At 43.9% G+C, this 21,361-nt stretch overlaps 1 protein-coding gene across 1 annotated transcript in view; it reads left to right on the top strand.

Moving 5' to 3' along the window:
• Positions 1-21,361, top strand: part of LOC121537627 (unconventional myosin-VIIa) — a 104,087-nt gene that overhangs the window by 57,585 nt on the left and 25,141 nt on the right. The window contains exons 22-37 of the mRNA XM_041845211.2: positions 582-791; positions 1,207-1,425; positions 2,040-2,219; positions 5,842-5,973; positions 6,148-6,318; positions 6,844-7,004; positions 7,311-7,437; positions 8,152-8,271; positions 8,617-8,790; positions 11,298-11,525; positions 13,723-13,887; positions 15,062-15,179; positions 19,760-19,886; positions 20,141-20,304; positions 20,610-20,791; positions 21,128-21,249. Of these exons, the coding sequence (XP_041701145.1) occupies positions 582-791; positions 1,207-1,425; positions 2,040-2,219; positions 5,842-5,973; positions 6,148-6,318; positions 6,844-7,004; positions 7,311-7,437; positions 8,152-8,271; positions 8,617-8,790; positions 11,298-11,525; positions 13,723-13,887; positions 15,062-15,179; positions 19,760-19,886; positions 20,141-20,304; positions 20,610-20,791; positions 21,128-21,249 (2,600 nt within the window). The remainder of the gene's footprint in view (positions 1-581; positions 792-1,206; positions 1,426-2,039; positions 2,220-5,841; positions 5,974-6,147; positions 6,319-6,843; positions 7,005-7,310; positions 7,438-8,151; positions 8,272-8,616; positions 8,791-11,297; positions 11,526-13,722; positions 13,888-15,061; positions 15,180-19,759; positions 19,887-20,140; positions 20,305-20,609; positions 20,792-21,127; positions 21,250-21,361) is intronic.

The following is a 21,361-nucleotide window of genomic DNA, read 5'->3' as shown; positions in this document are numbered from 1 at the left end:
TGTATAACTAGTTTTTATCCGAAAGGTGATATTCTAATCTTTATGGCAGTGTAAGCATTACTAGTTATTGTTTATGGCCCACTCATGATAAATAATTACTTTTGGGTGTGTCTATTTAGGCAGAAATCTACATTTTGACATTACATTTAACAGGCATAGACCTTTTCAATGGCCAAAACAATAACAAGTTCTAAGCACATGCGTGACCAAGATGTTTCCTTCTGAGCATCTGGCGTAGCGGTGCATTATAATAATATAATATATATAGTATATAGTAGCGGCAGGTAGCTTAGTGGTTAAGAGCGTTGTGCCAGTAACCGAAAGGTCGCTGGTTCTAATCCCCGAGCCGACTAGGTGAAAAATCTGTCGATGTGCCCTTGAGCAAGGCACTTAACCCTAATTGCTCCTGTAAGTCGCTCTGGATAAGAGCGTCTGCTAAATGACCAATTTATGTATTTATTTAGCTAGCACAAAATGACAAGATCTTACCAAAAACCTAACTAACGAGATATACTGTGTGCACACATTGACCATGCTAACTGAATGACTGATTGTGCTCCCGATCTCCTGTTCCCCCGCAGGCTTTCCTTTCTGCTAAGGAGCGTCGTGAGGAGGAGCTGGCAGCCCTGGAGAGGCAGAGGAAACTGGAGGAGGTGCTACGACAGAAGAGAGAGAAGGCGGCCAGCACCCAATCAGAATCCGTCACGGACCAGGAAATGGTGGACGACATCTTTGGCTTCCTGCCCAGTATGGTGGGAGGGCAGGAGGGGCAGGCTCCTGTCGGATTCAAGGTTAGAAAGCACTGTGATAGATGTTGCAAGATGCATTGTGGTTACTACTGGTGTTGCAGTGTCCCTGGATGGCTGGGTCATGTTCATTGGGCATAAAACAGAAGAGAACAGAGGTGTAATACCTACCTGAACTTGTCCAATGAGTCCGAACTAAACTTGTTTTTCATTTGCGAAATAGGTTTGCTACGTGTGCCCTGATGAACACGACCCTGATGATTCCAAACCCTTGATGAAACCACGTTTCCCATCATGCTACAGTCACTATATCCATGGCTGCAACTCAAATGGCATCCTATTCCGCCCTATATAGTGCACTTCGAATAGGGCTCTGGTCAAAAGTAGTACACTATGTAGGAAATAGGGTGCCATTTTGAACACACTATTCTAACCGTCTGTCTGTCTGCCTGCCTGTCAGGACCTGGAGAAGCAGGGAAAGCGGACCAGACCAGAGGAGGTGGATCTGGATGACCTGCCCATGGTAGAGGACATCCCCGAGGAGGACTATGACGACCTGGATGAGTACTCCTTCTCCAAGTTTGCCTCCATGTACTTCCAGGGCGCCGCCACGCCAACACACATCCGCCAGAGGCTCAGACAGCCACTACTCTACCACGAGGACGAAGGAGATGTTATGGTAAATCACAGAAAGATATGAGAGTTCGTCAAAACCGCCCAATAGAACCCCATCACCAAATTGGCACCAGATTCGCCTAGTAGAGGTGACCGGTACATTGAATAAACTGCCGGTGCCATCATGGAGGACTTCATTGTTGTGAAAGGGACTGAACTCTGTGGCTCTTAACTTCCCCTGCTAATAATCTTCCTGATCCTCACACTTTAAATAATAATAATAATATGCCATTTAGCAGACGCTTTTATCCAAAGCGACTTACAGTCATGCGTGCATACATTTTTACGTATGGGTGGTCCCGGGGATCGAACCCACTACCCTGGCGTTACAAGCGCCGTGCTCTACCAGCTGAGCTACAGAGGACCACCCATACAGAGGACCACCCATACAGAGGACCACCCATACAGAGGACTTTAGGGGGGTCTCCTAAACCCAGCTTTAAATGTTTCTTAAAATAACAATTTGTTTAACAGTAAATACGTTTCACTTACTTTAACTCCTACCTTATTTGACTGCGATGTTTGATGGACATTGATAAATACATTTAAATACAAAATTGTTCGCAGAAAAAAAAAATGGTCAACCCCCCTGTTGTTGTGTTCTCTCTCCTTCCACAGGCCTCCTTGACAGTGTGGTGGATCATCTTGAGGTTCATTGGGGACCTGCCGGAGCCCAAGCTGGTGCCGGGCCAGGGGGCCAGGGGCCTCAGGGGGGCTAACGTGGCTAACAGCTCCCTGGATCAGGACCTGGCCTCCAGGCAGGATAGGAGGCTGAGCCACATGGTGGGCTTGGACCAGGTGGGTCCCACCAGCCCACGCTTACGATTAGCCCAGGAGATGAAGAACACCAGAATGATGGACGGCCAAGTGCCTCTGATAGGGCTGTGGCAGTCATGACATTTTGTCAGCTGGTTATTGTCATGCAAAATACTCCAGGTCTCGTGGTAATAGACCGTTAATGAACATATGCAGGTTCAGCATATCCAGACTTCCAGCATACAAGTCGCTGAATCAGGCCTTTGGAACATCTACATTTAAAAAAGGCTAATACATCAATATAATAATATACACCATCACAATAAATCCATTATTTATTTTAGTCCGGTCTAAAGAAACATTATGATATGAATAACATGTATTTCAGAAAAAAACTGAATATGGATAACTGTATGTTATCTGGCTATGCACCATGCCATAGACTGTAGGCTTGTTCATTTAGCTGACAAGATATGCTTATGTCCAGTGCCATTATTTTATATTATATGATTTTATAGTAAGAAGAATATAATTGAATTTAGCCGAATAAAATAGAAAGGATATTTTTTTACCATTCTGGAGCAAGTGCGCTTATTAAGTGGATATGTTGAGTGTACATTTTTGCCATTTTAGCAGACGCTCTTATCCAGAGCGACTTACATCCAGTGAGTGCATACATTTTTCATACTGGCCCCCCGTGGGAATCGAACCCACAACCCTGGCGTTGCAAGCGCCGTGCTCTACCAACTGAGCTACACGGGGCCTATACAGGTCCTATACACTAGATCTAGAGTTATTTAGCAACTTTAGTTGTGAATGATACAAACCTTAGAATGTGTTAGAAATCAAAACATATCTGGGCTGCATGATGTGACTACAGGATACTGATGATTTAGAGAACGTAGGAAAAAAAAAACCTCCGGCTGCACACGCTGTTCTCTCATCACGTGATCATGTTTTCACCCATCAGACTATTCTCAATTGAATCTTGCCTTTACTAATACATCAAAATTAGTTTTGATTTAGATTGGCCCATTATTAAATGGGCAGGAACAGTGGCAGGGGGCAAAAGACGTCATCTGTATGAATTCGAATAGTAAAAAGAGGTATCTTTCCCCACCGGTCCGTTTTGTAGGCTACTTCGGTTTTTATAGCGGAGCTGTGCTTAATACGAGCAGCTGAGATATAAATATAAGAACACTTATTTCACTCCACGCATCAACAACAGGTTATACATTTAGGAGGCGTAGCATAAGGTAACCTGCGCGACAGGTGATATTCCGCCCAAACTCTGTATGCCATGGGCTCTCCAACCCTGTTCCTGCAGCCACCCAGCGCTTCATTTGGGAAACCAAGTGAAACCTGTTTCCGGGAACGTCGGCAACTAAACATATTTCGCTGAACTGTTGACAGCCCGTCTGCGCGCTCTATGAAGTCATAAAGGGAAGAGAGGAGGAGACGGATACCATGGTGGTGAGATATCCTGTATAGCTAAAGGTAATGTCACCCAATTAATTATGAAAATATACAAAAAAATCCCTATTACTAGGCTCTTCAAAATCGAATGCAAATTCACTAATTGTAGGCTAACTGTAAGCCGCCCTGCACAATCAATGAGCCAACAGCATCGCCTAGGGCTGTACGTTCTCTCCCAGACTCTTGGATATACATTTTGGAGCGTAGCATAAGGTAACTCAGTCCATCCAGTATGCATAATAATACAGTCCACACTCAAAGGCTGGACCATTTACGTACCAATGACCTCTTCAATCAGTTTTGGTAATATGTGGTAGGCTATTTATTTTATAACGTCACAATCATAATTCTAATTCAGGTTAGGGGGTTTTCGGCCTTGGGCTCATAAGACTAATGCATATGCATAAGCTCTAATATGCGTACGGGTGTTTTGAATTAATCATCTCCGTAGAAAGCGCTGTCCGTTTCGTTGCGTTAGGCTTTGAAACAACATCCACAGCAACCATGTTTTACACTGTTTCAACCTAATGTTGAACTTCTTTCTTCAAATTGATCAATCACAGTGAAGGGAGTTTTAAAAGTACGATAGGCCTACTGTTTTGATGATAAGTGTTTGATGTCATTTTTCGATTGTATTTGCATTGATGTCAGAGTGGTTAGAGGGACAATAGAGCCCTGAGTACCAGGCCATTAGGACCTGATGGTTAGAGGGACAATAGAGCCCTGAGTACCAGGCCATTAGGACCTGATGGTTAGAGGGACAATAGAGCCCTGAGTACCAGGCCATTAGGACCTGATGGTTAGAGGGACAATAGAGCCCTGAGTACCAGGCCATTAGGACCTGATGGTTAGAGGGACAATAGAGCCCTGAGTACCAGGCCATTAGGACCTGATGGTTAGAGGGACAATAGAGCCCTGAGTACCAGGCCATTAGGACCTGATGGTTAGAGGGGACAATAGAGCCCTGAGTACCAGGCCATTAGGACCTGATGGTTAGAGGGACAATAGAGCCCTGAGTACCAGGCCATTAGGACCTGATGGTTAGAGGGACAATAGAGCCCTGAGTACCAGGCCATTAGGACCTGATGGTTAGAGGGACAATAGAGCCCTGAGTACCAGGCCATTGGGACCTGATGGTTAGAGGGACAATAGAGCCCTGAGTACCAGACCATTAGGACCTGATGGTTAGAGGGACAATAGAGCCCTGAGTACCAGGCCATTAGGACCTGATGGTTAGAGGGACAATAGAGCCCTGAGTACCAGGCCATTGGACCTGATGGTTAGAGGGACAATAGAGCCCTGAGTACCAGGCCATTAGGACCTGATGGTTAGAGGGACAATAGAGCCCTGAGTACCAGGCCATTGGGACCTGATGGTTAGAGGGACAATAGAGCCCTGAGTACCAGGCCATTAGGACCTGATGGTTAGAGGGACAATAGAGCCCTGAGTACCAGGCCATTAGGACCTGATGGTTAGAGGGACAATAGAGCCCTGAGTACCAGGCCATTAGGACCTGATGGTTAGAGGGACAATAGAGCCCAGAGTACCAGGCCATTAGGACCTGATGGTAGTTAGCAAGTTGGGTACTACCAAAGCATGTCCAGAGTGCATAAAATCAGATTACCATTAACTCATGTGACATTTTACTGAGGTACTGACTCATGACTGCCAGTGTGGTGGTAATATGGTCACAGAAACAGCCCTATCCTCTAACCAGCCCTATCCTCTAACCAGCCCTATCCTCTAACCAGCCCTATCCTCTAACCAGCCCTATCCTCTAACCAGCCCTATCCTCTAACCTGCCCTATCCTCTAACCAGCCCTATCCTCTAACCAGCCCTATCCTCTAACCAGCCCTATCCTCTAACCAGCCCTATCCTCTAACCAGCCCTATCCTCTAACCAGCCCTATCCTCTAACCAGCCCTATCCTCTAACCAGCCCTATCCTCTAACCAGCCCTATCCTCTAACCAGCCCTAGTCTCTAACCAGCCCTATCCTCTAACCAGCCCTATCCTCTAACCAGCCCTATCCTCTAACCAGCCCTATCCTCTAACTGAATATTGTCTGTTGTTTTCTTTTAATTTGTTTCCTAGTTTGTTTCTCAACTGAGGTTGACTGTTTCAGTGAATGTTCTGCTTTCACCATGTCACCTGTAGAGGGTTAATTCATTAACGTTAATCTCTTATAGAGGGTTCTGAGGAACCAGAAGAACCGTAAGGTCTCCACGCTACCAGAGGAACCTGCTCCTAAAGGGAGGAAGGGTTCCACCTTTACAGACATGCTGTCCCGGAACCGCAAGGCCTCTGCCAAACCTGACGAGGTGACTTTGTTGTTGATTTGATTTATGTGATAATTAAACTTACATAGCAGGCTGCTCCAGCCGGAGACAACTGTACATTCAGTACAGATTAAACCTAGTCCTGGACTAACAAGTAGGGTCAACGGGAAACCACCCCAATAAAGCCTGAATGTTTATATCCCTTGTGGTCCTCAGGTGATACTGAACCGGAAGGGTTCCTCGGCCGTAGACGCGACGCCCCGAGCCAGGAAGGGTTCTACGTTCACTAACCTGCTGAGTGGGGGTAGAAAGACGTCTTCCATCTCTGAGGAGGTCCCAGCCTCTCCCTCTAGGGGCACGAGGAAACCCTCTATCATCCAGGAGGAGGTGAGACTGAGGACTGGGTCTGAAAAGTACCACTTCAGACTACAACTGAGCAATGAGCCCAGGATCTACAGATCCAGAGGCCCAGTAAAGCCACAACATCTAGACAAACATTCAAATGGTGTGGCGCAGTGGTCTAAGGCACTGCATCGCAGTGCTAGCTGTGCCACTAGAGATCCTGGTTCGAATCCAGGCTCTGTCGTAGCCGGCCGCGACCGGGAGACCCACGGGGCGGAGCGCAATTGTCCCAGCGTCGTCCAAGGGTAGGGGAGGGAATGGCCGGCAGGGATGTAGCTCAGTTGGTAGAGCGTGGCATTTGCAATGCCAGGGTTGTGGGTTCGATTCCCACGGGGGGCCAGTATGAAAAATAAATAAATAATGTATGCACTAACTGTTAGTCGCTCTGGATAAGAGCATCTGCTAAATGACTAAAATGTAAAAAATGTGTGCCAGCCAGCTAGCCGAGAGGTCAGAGAGGCGGCCTGCAACAATAGAGTATTCTTTGATGGATGATCTTGTGTCTCCCAGTCAGAGGACGGGGAAGAGGTGTCCAAGCCGCCCACGGTGCAGACCATCAGCGAGGAGGACGAGATACTGGTAGGAGAGGGACCCACCCTCGACCGGCCAATGACCGCGCTGGAAAAACTGCACATCATCGTGGGTTACGCCATCGTCAGAAGAGACCTCAGGTGTGTGGCTCTGGCTGCTGGACAGATAGATGTAGATCAATACAAAACCTTTGCACTGCAATAAACCGGAGTAGATTTTGACCCTTTGCTTAAAATGTGGACATGATGAACAATAATACAAATATTGTCATCTCTTCTTCCTCTCTTTTCTCTCTCTCTCTTCCTCTCTTTCCTCTCTCTCTTCCTATCTTCCTCTCTCTCCCTCTCTTCCTCTCTCTCTCTCTCTTCCTCTCTTCCTCTCTCTCTCTCTGTTCCTCTCTTTCCTCTCTCTCTCTCTCTTTCTGTTCCTCTGTTTTCTCCATGTAGAGATGAGATCTACTGTCAGATCTGTAAGCAGCTGCAGGAGAACGGGAACCGCAGCAGTTTCTACCGAGGTTGGATCCTCCTGTCCATCTGTCTGGGGATCTTCCCCCCCACTGAACGCTTCATCAAGGTAGATCCTCCTGTCTTCCCCCCTCACTGAACGCTTCATCAAGGTAGATCCTCCTGTCTCCCCCTGAACGCTTCATCAGGTAGATCCTCCTGTCTCCCCCACTGAACGCTTCATCAAGGTAGATCCTCCTGTCTCCCCCCAACTGAACGCTTCATCAAGGTAGATCCTCCTGTCTCCCCCCACTGAACGGCTTCAAGGTAGATCCTCCTGTCTCCCCCAACTGAACGCTTCATCAAGGTAGATCCTCCTGTCTCCCCCACTGAACGCTTCATCAAGGTAGATCCTCCTGTCTCCTTAGTAGCACCGGCCTGATAGTACATTAGATTCTAGAGGTTTAGTAGCACCGGCCTGATAGTACATTAGATTCTAGAGGTTTAGTAGCACCAGCCTGATAGTACATTAGATTCTAGAGGTTTAGTAGCACCGGCCTGATAGTACATTAGATTCTAGAGGTTTAGTAGCACCGGCCTGATAGTACATTAGATTCTAGAGGTTTAGTAGCACCGGCCTGATAGTACATTAGATTCTAGAGGTTTAGTAGCACCGGCCTGATAGTACATTAGATTCTAGAGGTTTAGTAGCACCGGCCTGATAGTACATTAGATTCTAGAGGTTTAGCACCAGATCCTAGTGATCATGAAACCCTGATGAACATTTATTTTCTGCTTTTCCTTTTCTCACTTTCGTTGTCCTGTCCTTCCTTCCTTCCTCCAGTTCCTCCAGAGCTTTATCCGCTTCGGGCCGATGGGCTATGCCCCCTACTGTGCTAAGAGACTGAGGCGGACCGTAGCCAATGGAGTCCGTGGGGAGCCTCCGAGCTGGCTAGAACTAGAGGTGAGAGGGATCTACAGACATCCAGTAAACTCTAAATATGACTCTCTAGATTAGGTCGTTCTTCTACACTCTTAGGAAGAAAGCTGCTATCTAGAACCTAAAAGGGTTCTTCGGCTGTCCCCATAGGATAACCCTTTGAAAAACTATTTTTGGTTCCAGGTAGAACCCTTTTAGGTTCCATGTAAAATCCTTTCCACAGAGGGTTCTACATGGAACCCAAAAGGGTTCTACCTGGAACCAAAAATAGTTATTCAAAGGGTTCTCCTATGGGGACAGCCGAAGAACCCTTTTAGGTTCTAGATAGCAGCTTTTTGACCTCTGACCTGTGTTTGTGGTGACTGACAGGCGACCAAGTCTAAGAAGCCCATTGCTGTGTCTGTGACCCTGATGGACGGTCGCACCCTCAGCCTGCCTGTCGACTCCGCCTCCACCTCCAAGGAGATCTGCCAGTTCCTCTCTGAGAAGGTCTCCCTCAAAGACACATTCGGCTTCTCTCTCTACGTGGCTCTCTATGAAAAGGTAATCAGTAATATTGTTAGTACAATTTATTCACCCCCTGTTATCTTTCACTCTGACCACCTACTTTCAGAGACATCGGTGAGCTGGAACTTGCCATCTGATAGGCTAGGTGGAATTGGTGCCATATAGCAGAATCCTATCTCATCATCTCAAATCTCCACAAGTTAGGGGCTAGAGGTTGGATTGGGATACAGGGAGTTTGGTAGACCCAGGGAAGGCGGAATGATTCTTTGTCAAGAGTTCAATAACTCTGTGATATAATAACCACAGCAGCAATGCTAGAGGAAAAACCATTAACAGATGAGGTGTAGAAACATCACACTGCAGAGTCCAGATGAGGTGTAGAAACATCACACTGCAGAGTCCAGATGAGGTGTAGAAACATCACACTGCAGAGTCCTGATGAGGTGTAGAAACATCACACTGCAGAGTCCAGATGAGGTGTAGAAACATCACACTGAATAGTCCTGATGAGATGTAGAAACATCACACTGAATAGTCCTGATGAGGTGTAGAAACATCACACTGCAGAGTCCTGATGAGGTGTAGAAACATCACACTGAATAGTCCTGATGAGGTGTAGAAACATCACACTGCAGAGTCCAGATGAGCTGTAGAAACATCACACTGAATAGTCCTGATGAGGTGTAGAAACATCACACTGAATAGTCCTGATGAGGTGTAGAAACATCACACTGCAGAGTCCAGATGAGGTGTAGAAACATCACACTGAATAGTCCTGATGAGGTGTAGAAACATCACACTGAATAGTCCAGATGAGGTGTAGAAACATCACACTGAATAGTCCAGATGAGGTGTAGAAACATCACACTGAATAGTCCAGATGAGGTGTAGAAACATCACACTGAATAGTCCAGATGAGGTGTAGAAACATCACACTGAATAGTCCAGATGAGGTGTAGAAACATCACACTGAATAGTCCAGATGAGGTGTAGAAACATCACACTGAATAGTCCAGATGAGGTGTAGAAACATCACACTGAATAGTCCTGATGAGGTGTAGAAACATCACACTGCAGAGTCCAGATGAGCTGTAGAAACATCACACTGAATAGTCCTGATGAGGTGTAGAAACATCACACTGAATAGTCCTGATGAGGTGTAGAAACATCACACTGCAGAGTCCAGATGAGGTGTAGAAACATCACACTGAATAGTCCTGATGAGGTGTAGAAACATCACACTGAATAGTCCAGATGAGGTGTAGAAACATCACACTGAATAGTCCAGATGAGGTGTAGAAACATCACACTGAATAGTCCAGATGAGGTGTAGAAACATCACACTGAATAGTCCAGATGAGGTGTAGAAACATCACACTGAATAGTCCAGATGAGGTGTAGAAACATCACACTGAATAGTCCAGATGAGGTGTAGAAACATCACACTGAATAGTCCAGATGAGGTGTAGAAACATCACACTGAATAGTCCAGATGAGGTGTAGAAACATCACACTGAATAGTCCAGATGAGGTGTAGAAACATCACACTGAATAGTCCAGATGTTTAATGGCTAGAATAGTATAGACATTTAACTGAAAAAATGTATTACTTTTTAATGTGGCGTGTTTTCATCTGATTGTCAAACAAATCACTTCAGAAAGTAGGCTACATGCGCACATTCGATCTATAATGAGCATCTAAGGCAGTGAACGTCCCGCCATTTGATGAATTAAAAAGAAACATCTATTAAATGAAAACACCAAGAGTGTAGTAGCCTGAAGTGATTGACGTGTCCACTGCTGTCCACGACAGCCCCAGCTAGTCCTCTCTGCCTACTCAGGTTTCCTATTTTAGATATTTTTCTGCATTAAATTTTCAACATTGGTAGGCTAGCCAACCAATAGACCAATAGATAGGCCGACGTGCAGTTTCTCTTCTGTCATTATTTGTTGCCCTAGAAGACTAATAAAAGCGGTGCTCACCAGAACAATGTATTTAATCGATAGAATGAATGCATCAATAATAAGCCTAATCTAGTTGACATCTGTAAAGTTTTCTCTTCCATTTCTGCTCGCAGAGCAAGGACGTGTAGGGACCGGGGAGAAAATGCAATAGCCTAACTCTAAAACAGCGGAAAGATTTTCCTTGGAAAATGTCTAAATGACATCAGTTTGACCAGTTTCAAGAAAATGAGAAGCTGTGAAAACAATCCAACAAGATTCTGAGAACATGTCAGTTTTATGTGGTTGAAATAGCCTACTGTCAGCTTTTACGTCGCTGACAAAGACAGCATGTTTGCATGGTCCCTAACCGTTCATTCCATTCTCTCAAGATGCCGAAAGACATCAATCATATTTCTCCACTCCTGTTCCCTAGACAAAATTAACATTTGGTGTATAATTTTACAGCAAGAAATACTATCTTATTAGACGACATGTGAGAGTTATAGGCCTACAGTCAGTGTCCAAATTTCAGTTGCTAGAGAAGGCTAAAACTTCAGTGTCCAAAATATTAATTTTCTCTTGGCCCCTCTCCGCTCCAGGTGTGGTCGCTGGGCAGCGGACAGGAGCACGTGATGGACGCCATCTCCCAGTGCGAACAGGAAGTGAAGCGAAAGGGTGGACAGGAGCAGCACGCCCCCTGGCGGCTCTACTACAGGAAGGAGATCTTCACCCCGTGGCACGACTGCAAAGAGGACTCCGTCAGCACAGACCTCATCTACAGACAGGTCATCAGGGGGCTACGCTTCGGAGAGTACCAGTGTGACAAGGTGATGGTAATGTGCTATGTGGGGTGGCTCTGTCACTTGATCTGGGGTGAAGTTTCCTCTAGGCACAGATCTAGGACCAGTTTCCCCTACCCCAATACTAACCCTCACAATTACATTTACATTTACGTCATTTAGCAGACGCTCTTATCCAGAGCGACTTACAAATTGGTGCATTCACCCTATAGCCAGTGGGATAACCACTTTACAATGTTATTTTTTATTTTAAAATTATTATTATTATTATTATTATTATTTTTTTTTTGGGGGGGGGGGTTGGAGTAAAGGGGGGGGTAGAAGGATTACTTTATCCTATCCCAGGTATTCCTTAAAGAGGTGGGGTTTCAAGTGTCTCCGGAAGGTGGTGAGTGACTCCGCTGTCCTGGCGTCGTGAGGGAGCTTGTTCCACCATTGGGGTGGATTAGCGGGGGGAATACTGAAACTGACCCCAAGATCAACGTCTAGGGACAACCTCACCCTGCACTAAAGTCAGTCTTGAGGTAAAGTGATCTACGTCACTTTTCACTTTTGACCAAGGCTATGGGGCTCTATAAAGGGAATAGGGTGCTATTTGGGACGCAGGCTATAACTACTGTAAGGTTGCTGGGTCATATCTGGCTCGAAAGACCACTTTAAAGTCCCCTGTAGCTCAGTTGGTAGAGCATGTGGGTTCGTTTCCCACGGGGGACCAGTATGAAAAAATTTATAATCTATGCACTCACTAACTGTAAGTCGCTCTGGATAAGAGCGTCTGCTAAATTACTAAAATGTAATGTAAATGTAAAGGGGGAATCCGCAGTTGAAACAATAACAAACCGTCCTCCACTGTTTCAGTAAAAAAAACTGAGGGAATGGGGCTGTAGAAATGTAACCACTCTCAAATTCAAGGACTGACCATCCATGATATCAACATGATAGTTTTAACCATGTTTTGAGGATATACAGTGTTTATTTACATTTCCATTGTTGACCAACATTGGAGTAAATAAAACAAGCTTATATTTGGGGTTCTGACGGGGTACGACAGTTGAACTAAGCTCATGACGCATTTATAAGTTATATTCTTCAAGAATCAATGGGAACATATCATTAATTTATAAGTCCAAAAATGTATGTAGCAACTGCAGATTGCCCCTTTAAGGGATTTGTACTGTGATCTACATTATTTGTACAGTCAAAACAAACCATTTCACAAGGCATTACATTTTAAATGAATCGTTTTGACACAATCGCTCTTTGTTACTGTTATATTTTATCATTTTATTGCCTACTGATATCTTTCTACTGATGTCTTCCTAAAACGAAGACAAATTCCTACGGATGTCTTCCTAAAGCCGAAGACAAATTCCTACGGATGTCTTCCTAAAGCCGAAGACAAATTCCTACGGATGTCTTCCTAAAGCCGAAGACAAATTCCTACGGATGTCTTCCTAAAGCCGAAGACAAATTCCTACGGATGTCTTCCTAACATTCTGACAACACATACATGTTATTCAATCATTGCATCCAAACTGCTTGTCAACGAGCGTCTGCGTAGCCAGGTGCTAAAATAGAACTTTGTTCTATTTGTGACGCTTGACGCGCTGCAAGTCCCGCCTCCTCATTGGTTTTTTAGGAGCATATTCCCACGTGGGTGATTGAAAGATTAACTGCGGTCCACACTCCGGTCCAGTTGGTGGTGGTAATGCACCTTAAAGTTGGTTGCCAACCGCAATATAAAGTCCAAAGAAGAAGAAGCCTGAAGGAGGAGAGATTACTAGAAACTAACTCGGTTTATCCTTTTATCTGTGGATTAATTGTCGGAGTAGAGGACTCTTGTGCATTTCAGGTAAAATAACAACCCAATGTTTATATCCCAGGATAAATTAGTTATCAACAGCAAGCTAGCTAGCTAAATTGCCATGAATGTTTAATGCTTTTCGACCTGTCCCCAAATTAATATAGTTGGTTCAGAGTTCGTTTTGATATTTCAACCTGCGTGTCCTGATCGCGTCTGGTGTGGGTGGACAAAATCAACATGCGTGCAACAATGACGCACGCACGCGCCTGGTCTAGTCAGCATGTAAGGCCGAAGACAAATTCCAACTGATATCTTCCTAAAGCCGAAAGACGAAAATTCCTACTTCTAACAAAAAAATGGGTAATAAAGTTTTTTACTTAAACTTGAACTAATGTCTCTTCTAATCTCCATTCTGTCCAGGATGACATAGTCCAGCTGTCAGCCAAACACTTCTACATCCAGTATGGATCAGACTGTAGTCTTGACAACGCTAAGACTGTAGTTCAGGACTGCATCAACTCCTCTCTTCTGGAGGCCAAGTCTCAGGACCAATGGTTACAGATGGTCAGCGCTGCCCATGCTCAGGTGAGTTGACTGATTCATTTGAGTTTATTTAACAATTTAAAAATGTGGACAGCAAATACAAACATGAGTTAGATCACTCATTAAAGGGGTTGTGGGGAATTCCATTTCAATTCAGTCAATTCAGCAAGTGAACTGAAATTCCAGTTTGAATGTTCCTCATAAAATGGGTTTAATTGAAATGAAATTACTCAAACCCTGAATATTACTTATTAACAGGCCTGAAGTCTCTGCTGGTCATAGAGACAGCTGTATTATTAACAGGCCTGAAGTCCCTGCTGGTCATAGAGACAGCTGTATTATTAACAGGCCTGAAGTCCCTGCTGGTCATAGAGACAGCTGTATTATTAACAGTCGTGAAGTCTCTGCTGGTCATAGAGACAGCTGTATTATTAACAGGCCTGAAGTCTCTGCTGGTCATAGAGACAGCTGTATTATTAACAGTCCTGAAGTCTCTGCTGGTCATAGAGACAGCTGTATTATTAACAGGCCTGAAGTCTCTGCTGGTCATAGAGACAGCTGTATTATTAACAGGCCTGAAGTCTCTGCTGGTCATAGAGACAGCTGTATTATTAACAGGCCTGAAGTCTCTGCTGGTCATAGAGACAGCTGTATTATTAACAGGCCTGAAGTCTCTGCTGGTCATAGAGACAGCTGTATTATTAACAGGCCTGAAGTCTCTGCTGGTCATAGAGACAGCTGTATTATTAACAGGCCTGAAGTCTCTGCTGGTAATAGAGACAGCTGTATTATTAACAGGCCTGAAGTCCCTGCTGGTCATAGAGACAGCTGTATTATTAACAGGCCTGAAGTCCCTGCTGGTCATAGAGACAGCTGTATTATTAACAGGCCTGAAGTCTCTGCTGGTCATAGAGACAGCTGTATTATTAACAGGCCTGAAGTCCCTGCTGGTCATAGAGACAGCTGTATTATTAACAGGCCTGAAGTCCCTGCTGGTCATAGAGACAGCTGTATTATTAACAGGCCTGAAGTCTCTGCTGGTCATAGAGACAGCTGTATTATTAACAGGCCTAAAGTCTCTGCTGGTCATAGAGACAGCTGTATTATTAACAGGCCTGAAGTCCCTGCTGGTCATAGAGACAGCTGTATGGATGAATAGTATAGTTTCCTTCTCGACTGTGTGCTGTCTAATGTTGCTCTGTCTGCCATATACCAGGGTCCGTATGTCAACTCCAGGCAGAAAGCAGCAGATGTGAAGGCTGAGGTGGTAGACTACGCACGCCAGAAGTGGCCTATGTTCTTCTCACGGTTCTTCGAGGCCGCCAGGTTCTCAGGTAAACACAATGACCAAGTCCCAAATAGCACCCTACTCCCTAAATATTGCACTACTTTTGACCGGGGCCCATAGGGGAAAATATATAGGAAATAGGGTGCCATTTGGAACACACATAGTTTTCCAATACAATCTCACTTTCCTCATAAAACTGCAGTAACTTGCTGATCCGTTAGTGCAGTATAGTATCATCTCTTCTATGTGAAGACTGCTACAGTATGTAGAATCTCTGATTTCTGTTTATATAGCTACGACCGTACGGTATGTAGAATCTCTGATTTCTGTTTATATAGCTACGACCGTACCGTATGTAGAATCTCTGATTTCTGTTTATATAGCTACGACCGTACGGTATGTAGAATATCTGATTTCTGTTTATATAGCTACGACCGTACGGTATGCAGAATCTCTGATTTCTGTTTATATAGCTACGACCGTACGGTATGTAGAATCTCTGATTTCTGTTTATATAGCTACGACCGTACGGTATGCAGAATATCTGATTTCTGTTTATATAGCTACGACCGTACGGTATGTAGAATCTCTGATTTCTGTTTATATAGCTACGACCGTACGGTATGCAGAATATCTGATTTCTGTTTATATAGCTACGACCGTACCGTATGTAGAATCTCTGATTTCTGTTTATATAGCTACGACCGTACGGTATGTAGAATCTCTGATTTATGTTTATATAGCTACGACCGTACGGTATGTAGAATCTCTGATTTCTGTTTTTATAGCTACGACCGTACCGTATGTAGAATCTCTGATTTCTGTTTATATAGCTACGACCGTACGGTATGTAGAATCTCTGATTTATGTTTATATAGCTACGACTGCTACGGTATGTAGAATCTCTGATTTCTGTTTATATAGCTACGACCGTACGGTATGTAGAATCTCTGATTTCTGTTTATATAGCTACGACCGTACGGTATGTAGAATCTCTGATTTCTGTTTATATAGCTACGACCGTACGGTATGCAGAATATCTGATTTCTGTTTATATAGCTACGACTGCTACGGTATGTAGAATCTCTGATTTCTGTTTATATAGCTACGACCGTACGGTATGTAGAATCTCTGATTTCTGTTTATATAGCTACGACCGTACGGTATGTAGAATCTCTGATTTCTGTTTATATAGCTACGACCGTACGGTATGTAGAATCTCTGATTTCTGTTTATATAGCTACGACCGTACGGTATGTAGAATCTCTGATTTCTGTTTATATAGCTACGACCGTACGGTATGTAGAATTTCTGATTTCTGTTTATATAGCTACGACCGTACCGTATGTAGAATCTCTGATTTCTGTTTATATAGCTACGACCGTACGGTATGTAGAATCTCTGATTTCTGTTTATATAGCTACGACTGCTACGGTATGTAGAATCTCTGATTTCTGTTTATATAGCTACGACCGTACGGTATGTAGAATCTCTGATTTCTGTTTATATAGCTACGACCGTACGGTATGTAGAATCTCTGATTTCTGTTTATATAGCTACGACCGTACCGTATGTAGAATCTCTGATTTCTGTTTATATAGCTACGACCGTACGGTATGTAGAATCTCTGATTTCTGTTTATATAGCTACGACCGTACGGTATGTAGAATCTCTGATTTCTGTTTATATAGCTATGACCGTACGGTATGTAGAATCTCTGATTTCTGTTTATATAGCTACGACCGTACGGTATGGAGAATCTCTGATTTCTGTTTATATAGCTACGACCGTGCCGTATGTAGAATCTCTGATTTCTGTTTATATAGCTACGACTGCTACGGTATGTAGAATCTCTGATTTCTGTTTATATAGCTACGACCGTACGGTATGGAGAATCTCTGATTTCTGTTTATATAGCTACGACCGTACCGTATGTAGAATCTCTGATTTCTGTTTATATAGCTACGACTGCTACGGTATGTAGAATCTCTGATTTCTGTTTATATAGCTACGACCGTACGGTATGGAGAATCTCTGATTTCTGTTTATATAGCTACGACCGTATCGGTATGTAGAATCTCTGATTTCTGTTTATATAGCTACGACCGCATCTGTATGTAGAATCTCTGATTTCTGTTTATATAGCTACGACGCGCACCGTATGTAGAATCTCTGATTTCTGTTTATATAGCTACGACCGTACGGTATGGAGAATCTCTGATTTCTGTTTATATAGCTACGACCGTACCGTATGTAGAATCTCTGATTTCTGTTTATATAGCTACGACCGTACGGTATGTAGAATCTCTGATTTCTGTTTATATAGCTACGACCGTACGGTATGTAGAATCTCTGATTTCTGTTTATATAGCTACGACTGCTACCGTATGTAGAATCTCTGATTTCTGTTTATATAGCTACGACCGTACGGTATGGAGAATCTCTGATTTCTGTTTATATAGCTACGACCGTACGGTATGTAGAATCTCTGATTTCTGTTTATATAGCTACGACGTACCGTATGTAGAATCTCTGATTTCTGTTTATATAGCTACGACCGTACGGTATGGAGAATCTCTGATTTCTGTTTATATAGCTACGACCGTACCGTATGTAGAATCTCTGATTTCTGTTTATATAGCTACGACCGTACGGTATGTAGAATCTCTGATTTCTGTTTATATAGCTACGACCGCATTCGGTATGCAGAATCTCTGATTTCTGTTTATATAGCTACGACCGTACAGTATGTATAATCTCTGATTTCTGTTTATATAGCTACGACCGTACGGTATGGAGAATCTCTGATTTCTGTTTATATAGCTACGACCGTACCGTATGTAGAATCTCTGATTTCTGTTTATATAGCTACGACCGTACGGTATGTAGAATCTCTGATTTCTGTTTATATAGCTACGACCGTACAGTATGTATAATCTCTGATTTCTGTTTATATAGCTACGACCGTACGGTGTGGAGAATCTCTGATTTCTGTTTATATAGCTACGACCGTACCGTATGTAGAATCTCTGATTTCTGTTTATATAGCTACGACTGCTACGGTATGTAGAATCTCTGATTTCTGTTTATATAGCTACGACCGTACCGTATGTAGAATCTCTGATTTCTGTTTATATAGCTACGACCGTACCGTATGTAGAATCTCTGATTTCTGTTTATATAGCTACGACCGTACGGTATGGAGAATCTCTGATTTCTGTTTATATAGCTACGACTGCTACGGTATGTAGAATCTCTGATTTCTGTTTATATAGCTACGACCGTACGGTATGTAGAATCTCTGATTTCTGTTTATATAGCTACGACCGTACGGTATGTAGAATCTCTGATTTCTGTTTATATAGCTACGACCGTACGGTATGGAGAATCTCTGATTTCTGTTTATATAGCTACGACCGTACCGTATGTAGAATCTCTGATTTCTGTTTATATAGCTACGACCGTACGGTATGGAGAATCTCTGATTTCTGTTTATATAGCTACGACCGTACCGTATGTAGAATCTCTGATTTCTGTTTATATAGCTACGACCGTACGGTATGTAGAATCTCTGATTTCTGTTTATATAGCTACGACCGTACGGTATGCAGAATCTCTGATTTCTGTTTATATAGCTACGACCGTACAGTATGTATAATCTCTGATTTCTGTTTATATAGCTACGACCGTACGGTATGGAGAATCTCTGATTTCTGTTTATATAGCTACGACCGACTGTATGTAGAATCTCTGATTTCTGTTTATATAGCTACGACCGTACGGTATGTAGAATCTCTGATTTCTGTTTATATAGCTACGACCGTACAGTATGTATAATCTCTGATTTCTGTTTATATAGCTACGACCGTACGGTATGGAGAATCTCTGATTTCTGTTTATATAGCTACGACCGTACCGTATGTAGAATCTCTGATTTCTGTTTATATAGCTACGACTGCTACGGTATGTAGAATCTCTGATTTCTGTTTATATAGCTACGACCGTGCACCGTATGTAGAATCTCTGATTTCTGTTTATATAGCTACGACTGCACTCGTATGTAGAATCTCTGATTTCTGTTTATATAGCTACGACTGCATTCGTATGTAGAATCTCTGATTTCTGTTTATATAGCTACGACCGTACGGTATGTAGAATCTCTGATTTCTGTTTATATAGCTACGACCGTACGGTATGTAGAATCTCTGATTTCTGTGGGATTATGACATAGGGTTTACCGTCACCTGTGTGTTCCACCACTCCCTGTAGCCACAGGTCACAGCAGAGCCAAAGTAAAGGTCATGCTTTAGTTTCCCCCTAGAGGTCAAAACGTGTACAGTAGTTTACACATTTAGGATGTGTCCCAAATGGCACCCTTTTCCCTATGTAGTGCACTACTTTTGACCAGAGCTCTATGGGTCCATTGCAGAGCTGCTGTATCCCTATGGACCCTGGGTAAAAAAATAGTGCACTACATAGGGAATAGGGTGCAATTTGGGACGTAACCATATTGGTTATACCATAGGGCTCTGGTCAAAAGTAGTGCACTATATAGGGAATAGGGTGCCATTTGGGATGTAACCATTCTGTTTATTGTGCTGTTTACCCACTGATGCATATTCCCAGGTCCTGCGCTGCCTAAAAACCAGTTCATTGTGGCGATCAACTGGACAGGCATCACCTTCCTGGATGAGAAGGAGAGGAGACTGCTGCAGCTCTCCTACCCAGAGGTCACTGGGGTCAACACCATGAGGTACAGGAAGATAGGTCAAAGGTCATAGTTACAGGCGTGCACAGTGGTTGGGAGCATGGAGTTTAGTGGGACTGAAAGGGGCGATCTGCAATTCAGACAACAACAAAGCTGGCACCCCACCACTTTTTGGTTAAACAGCTGCAGCATAGGGCTGGAGACATTTTACCACTCACAAATTCCTAGACAGAGCTATGGATGCAAGGACTGACCATCCGTGATCTGTCTTGTGGTATTGATTCCTCTCCTTCCCCCAGGGAGGGCAAGGCGTTTGGCCAGTCTGTGAGTCTCCTGACTCTGAAGGGAGACTTCTCTCTGAATGCAGCGATGGCTGGGAACATAGCGGAGCTGGTGCATCTGTTCCTGGGAGGACTGAGGGAACGCTCCCAGTACGCCGTGGCACTGCAGGAGGTCAACCAAGGTTAGTCAGACACAACACCCAACAAATGATTTAGAGACGTTACTTTTCTTTTGCAAACTTTAATCAAGTTGTACATATATATATATATATACCGTATATATATATTTTAAAGTATACTGAAAAGAGTAGTATGTCAGCTGTATTCATTAGTCTCTCTCTCTCTCTCTCTCTCTCTCTCTCTCTCTCTCTCTCTCTCTCTGTCTCTCCCTCACCCCCCCGTCTCTGTCTCTGTCTCTCTCTGTCTCTCTTTCCCCCCCCTCTCTCTCTCTCCCCCTCTCTCTCTGTCTGTCTCTCTCTCTCTCTAGACGACCCTATGTTCCTGAGCTTTAAGAAAGGAGAGCTGATAGTCCTCATTAAAGACGATGAGCTGACTGTCGGCCGCGGCTGGATCAAGGGCAAGAACGAACGCACCAGCAAGACGGGGGCGGTACCCACCGACGCTGTCCTGGTCCTGCCCACTCTCACCAAACCCACCAATGAAGTCATGGTATGAACACATAGTCCTGCCCACTCTCACTAAACCCAACAATGAAGTCATGGTATGAACACATAGTCCTGCCCACTCTCACTAAACCCACCAATGAAGCCATGCTATGAACACATGTCCTTATGTTTCTGAAGTGAATAAAGGTTTCTAGGAACTCAGGGAGTGTGTATCCCTTACACATCAATCCTTTCCTCACTAGCTCTGATTGGTGGCTAGTTTCAAGGTTTTACTAGCAATGATTGTTATCGGTGGTTGTTCTACCTTCTCTGGTTGAATACGTTGACTGTAAGTGGGGCTAGATAAGAGCGTCTGCTAAATGACTCAACTGCTTTACAGAGTCTTCTGAATCTGTCACCTGACCAGAGGAAGAGTATCATGGCAGCCAATCAGAAGGAGACAGGCACTGTGGAGAGAGTGGCCCCCGTGTCCCTCAAAGAGTTCTCCTATGAGTACTTCAGGTAAGAGTTCTCCTACGAGTACTTCAGGTAAGAGTTCTCCTACGAGTACTTCAGGTAAGAGTTCTCCTACGAGTACTTCAGGTAAGAGTTCTCCTACCAGTACTTCAGGTAA

The sequence above is a fragment of the Coregonus clupeaformis genome, chromosome 11 (assembly GCF_020615455.1).
Source record: "Coregonus clupeaformis isolate EN_2021a chromosome 11, ASM2061545v1, whole genome shotgun sequence".
Taxonomy (NCBI): Eukaryota; Metazoa; Chordata; class Actinopteri; order Salmoniformes; family Salmonidae; genus Coregonus; species Coregonus clupeaformis.
This window is presented reverse-complemented; position numbering and strand designations above follow the sequence as displayed.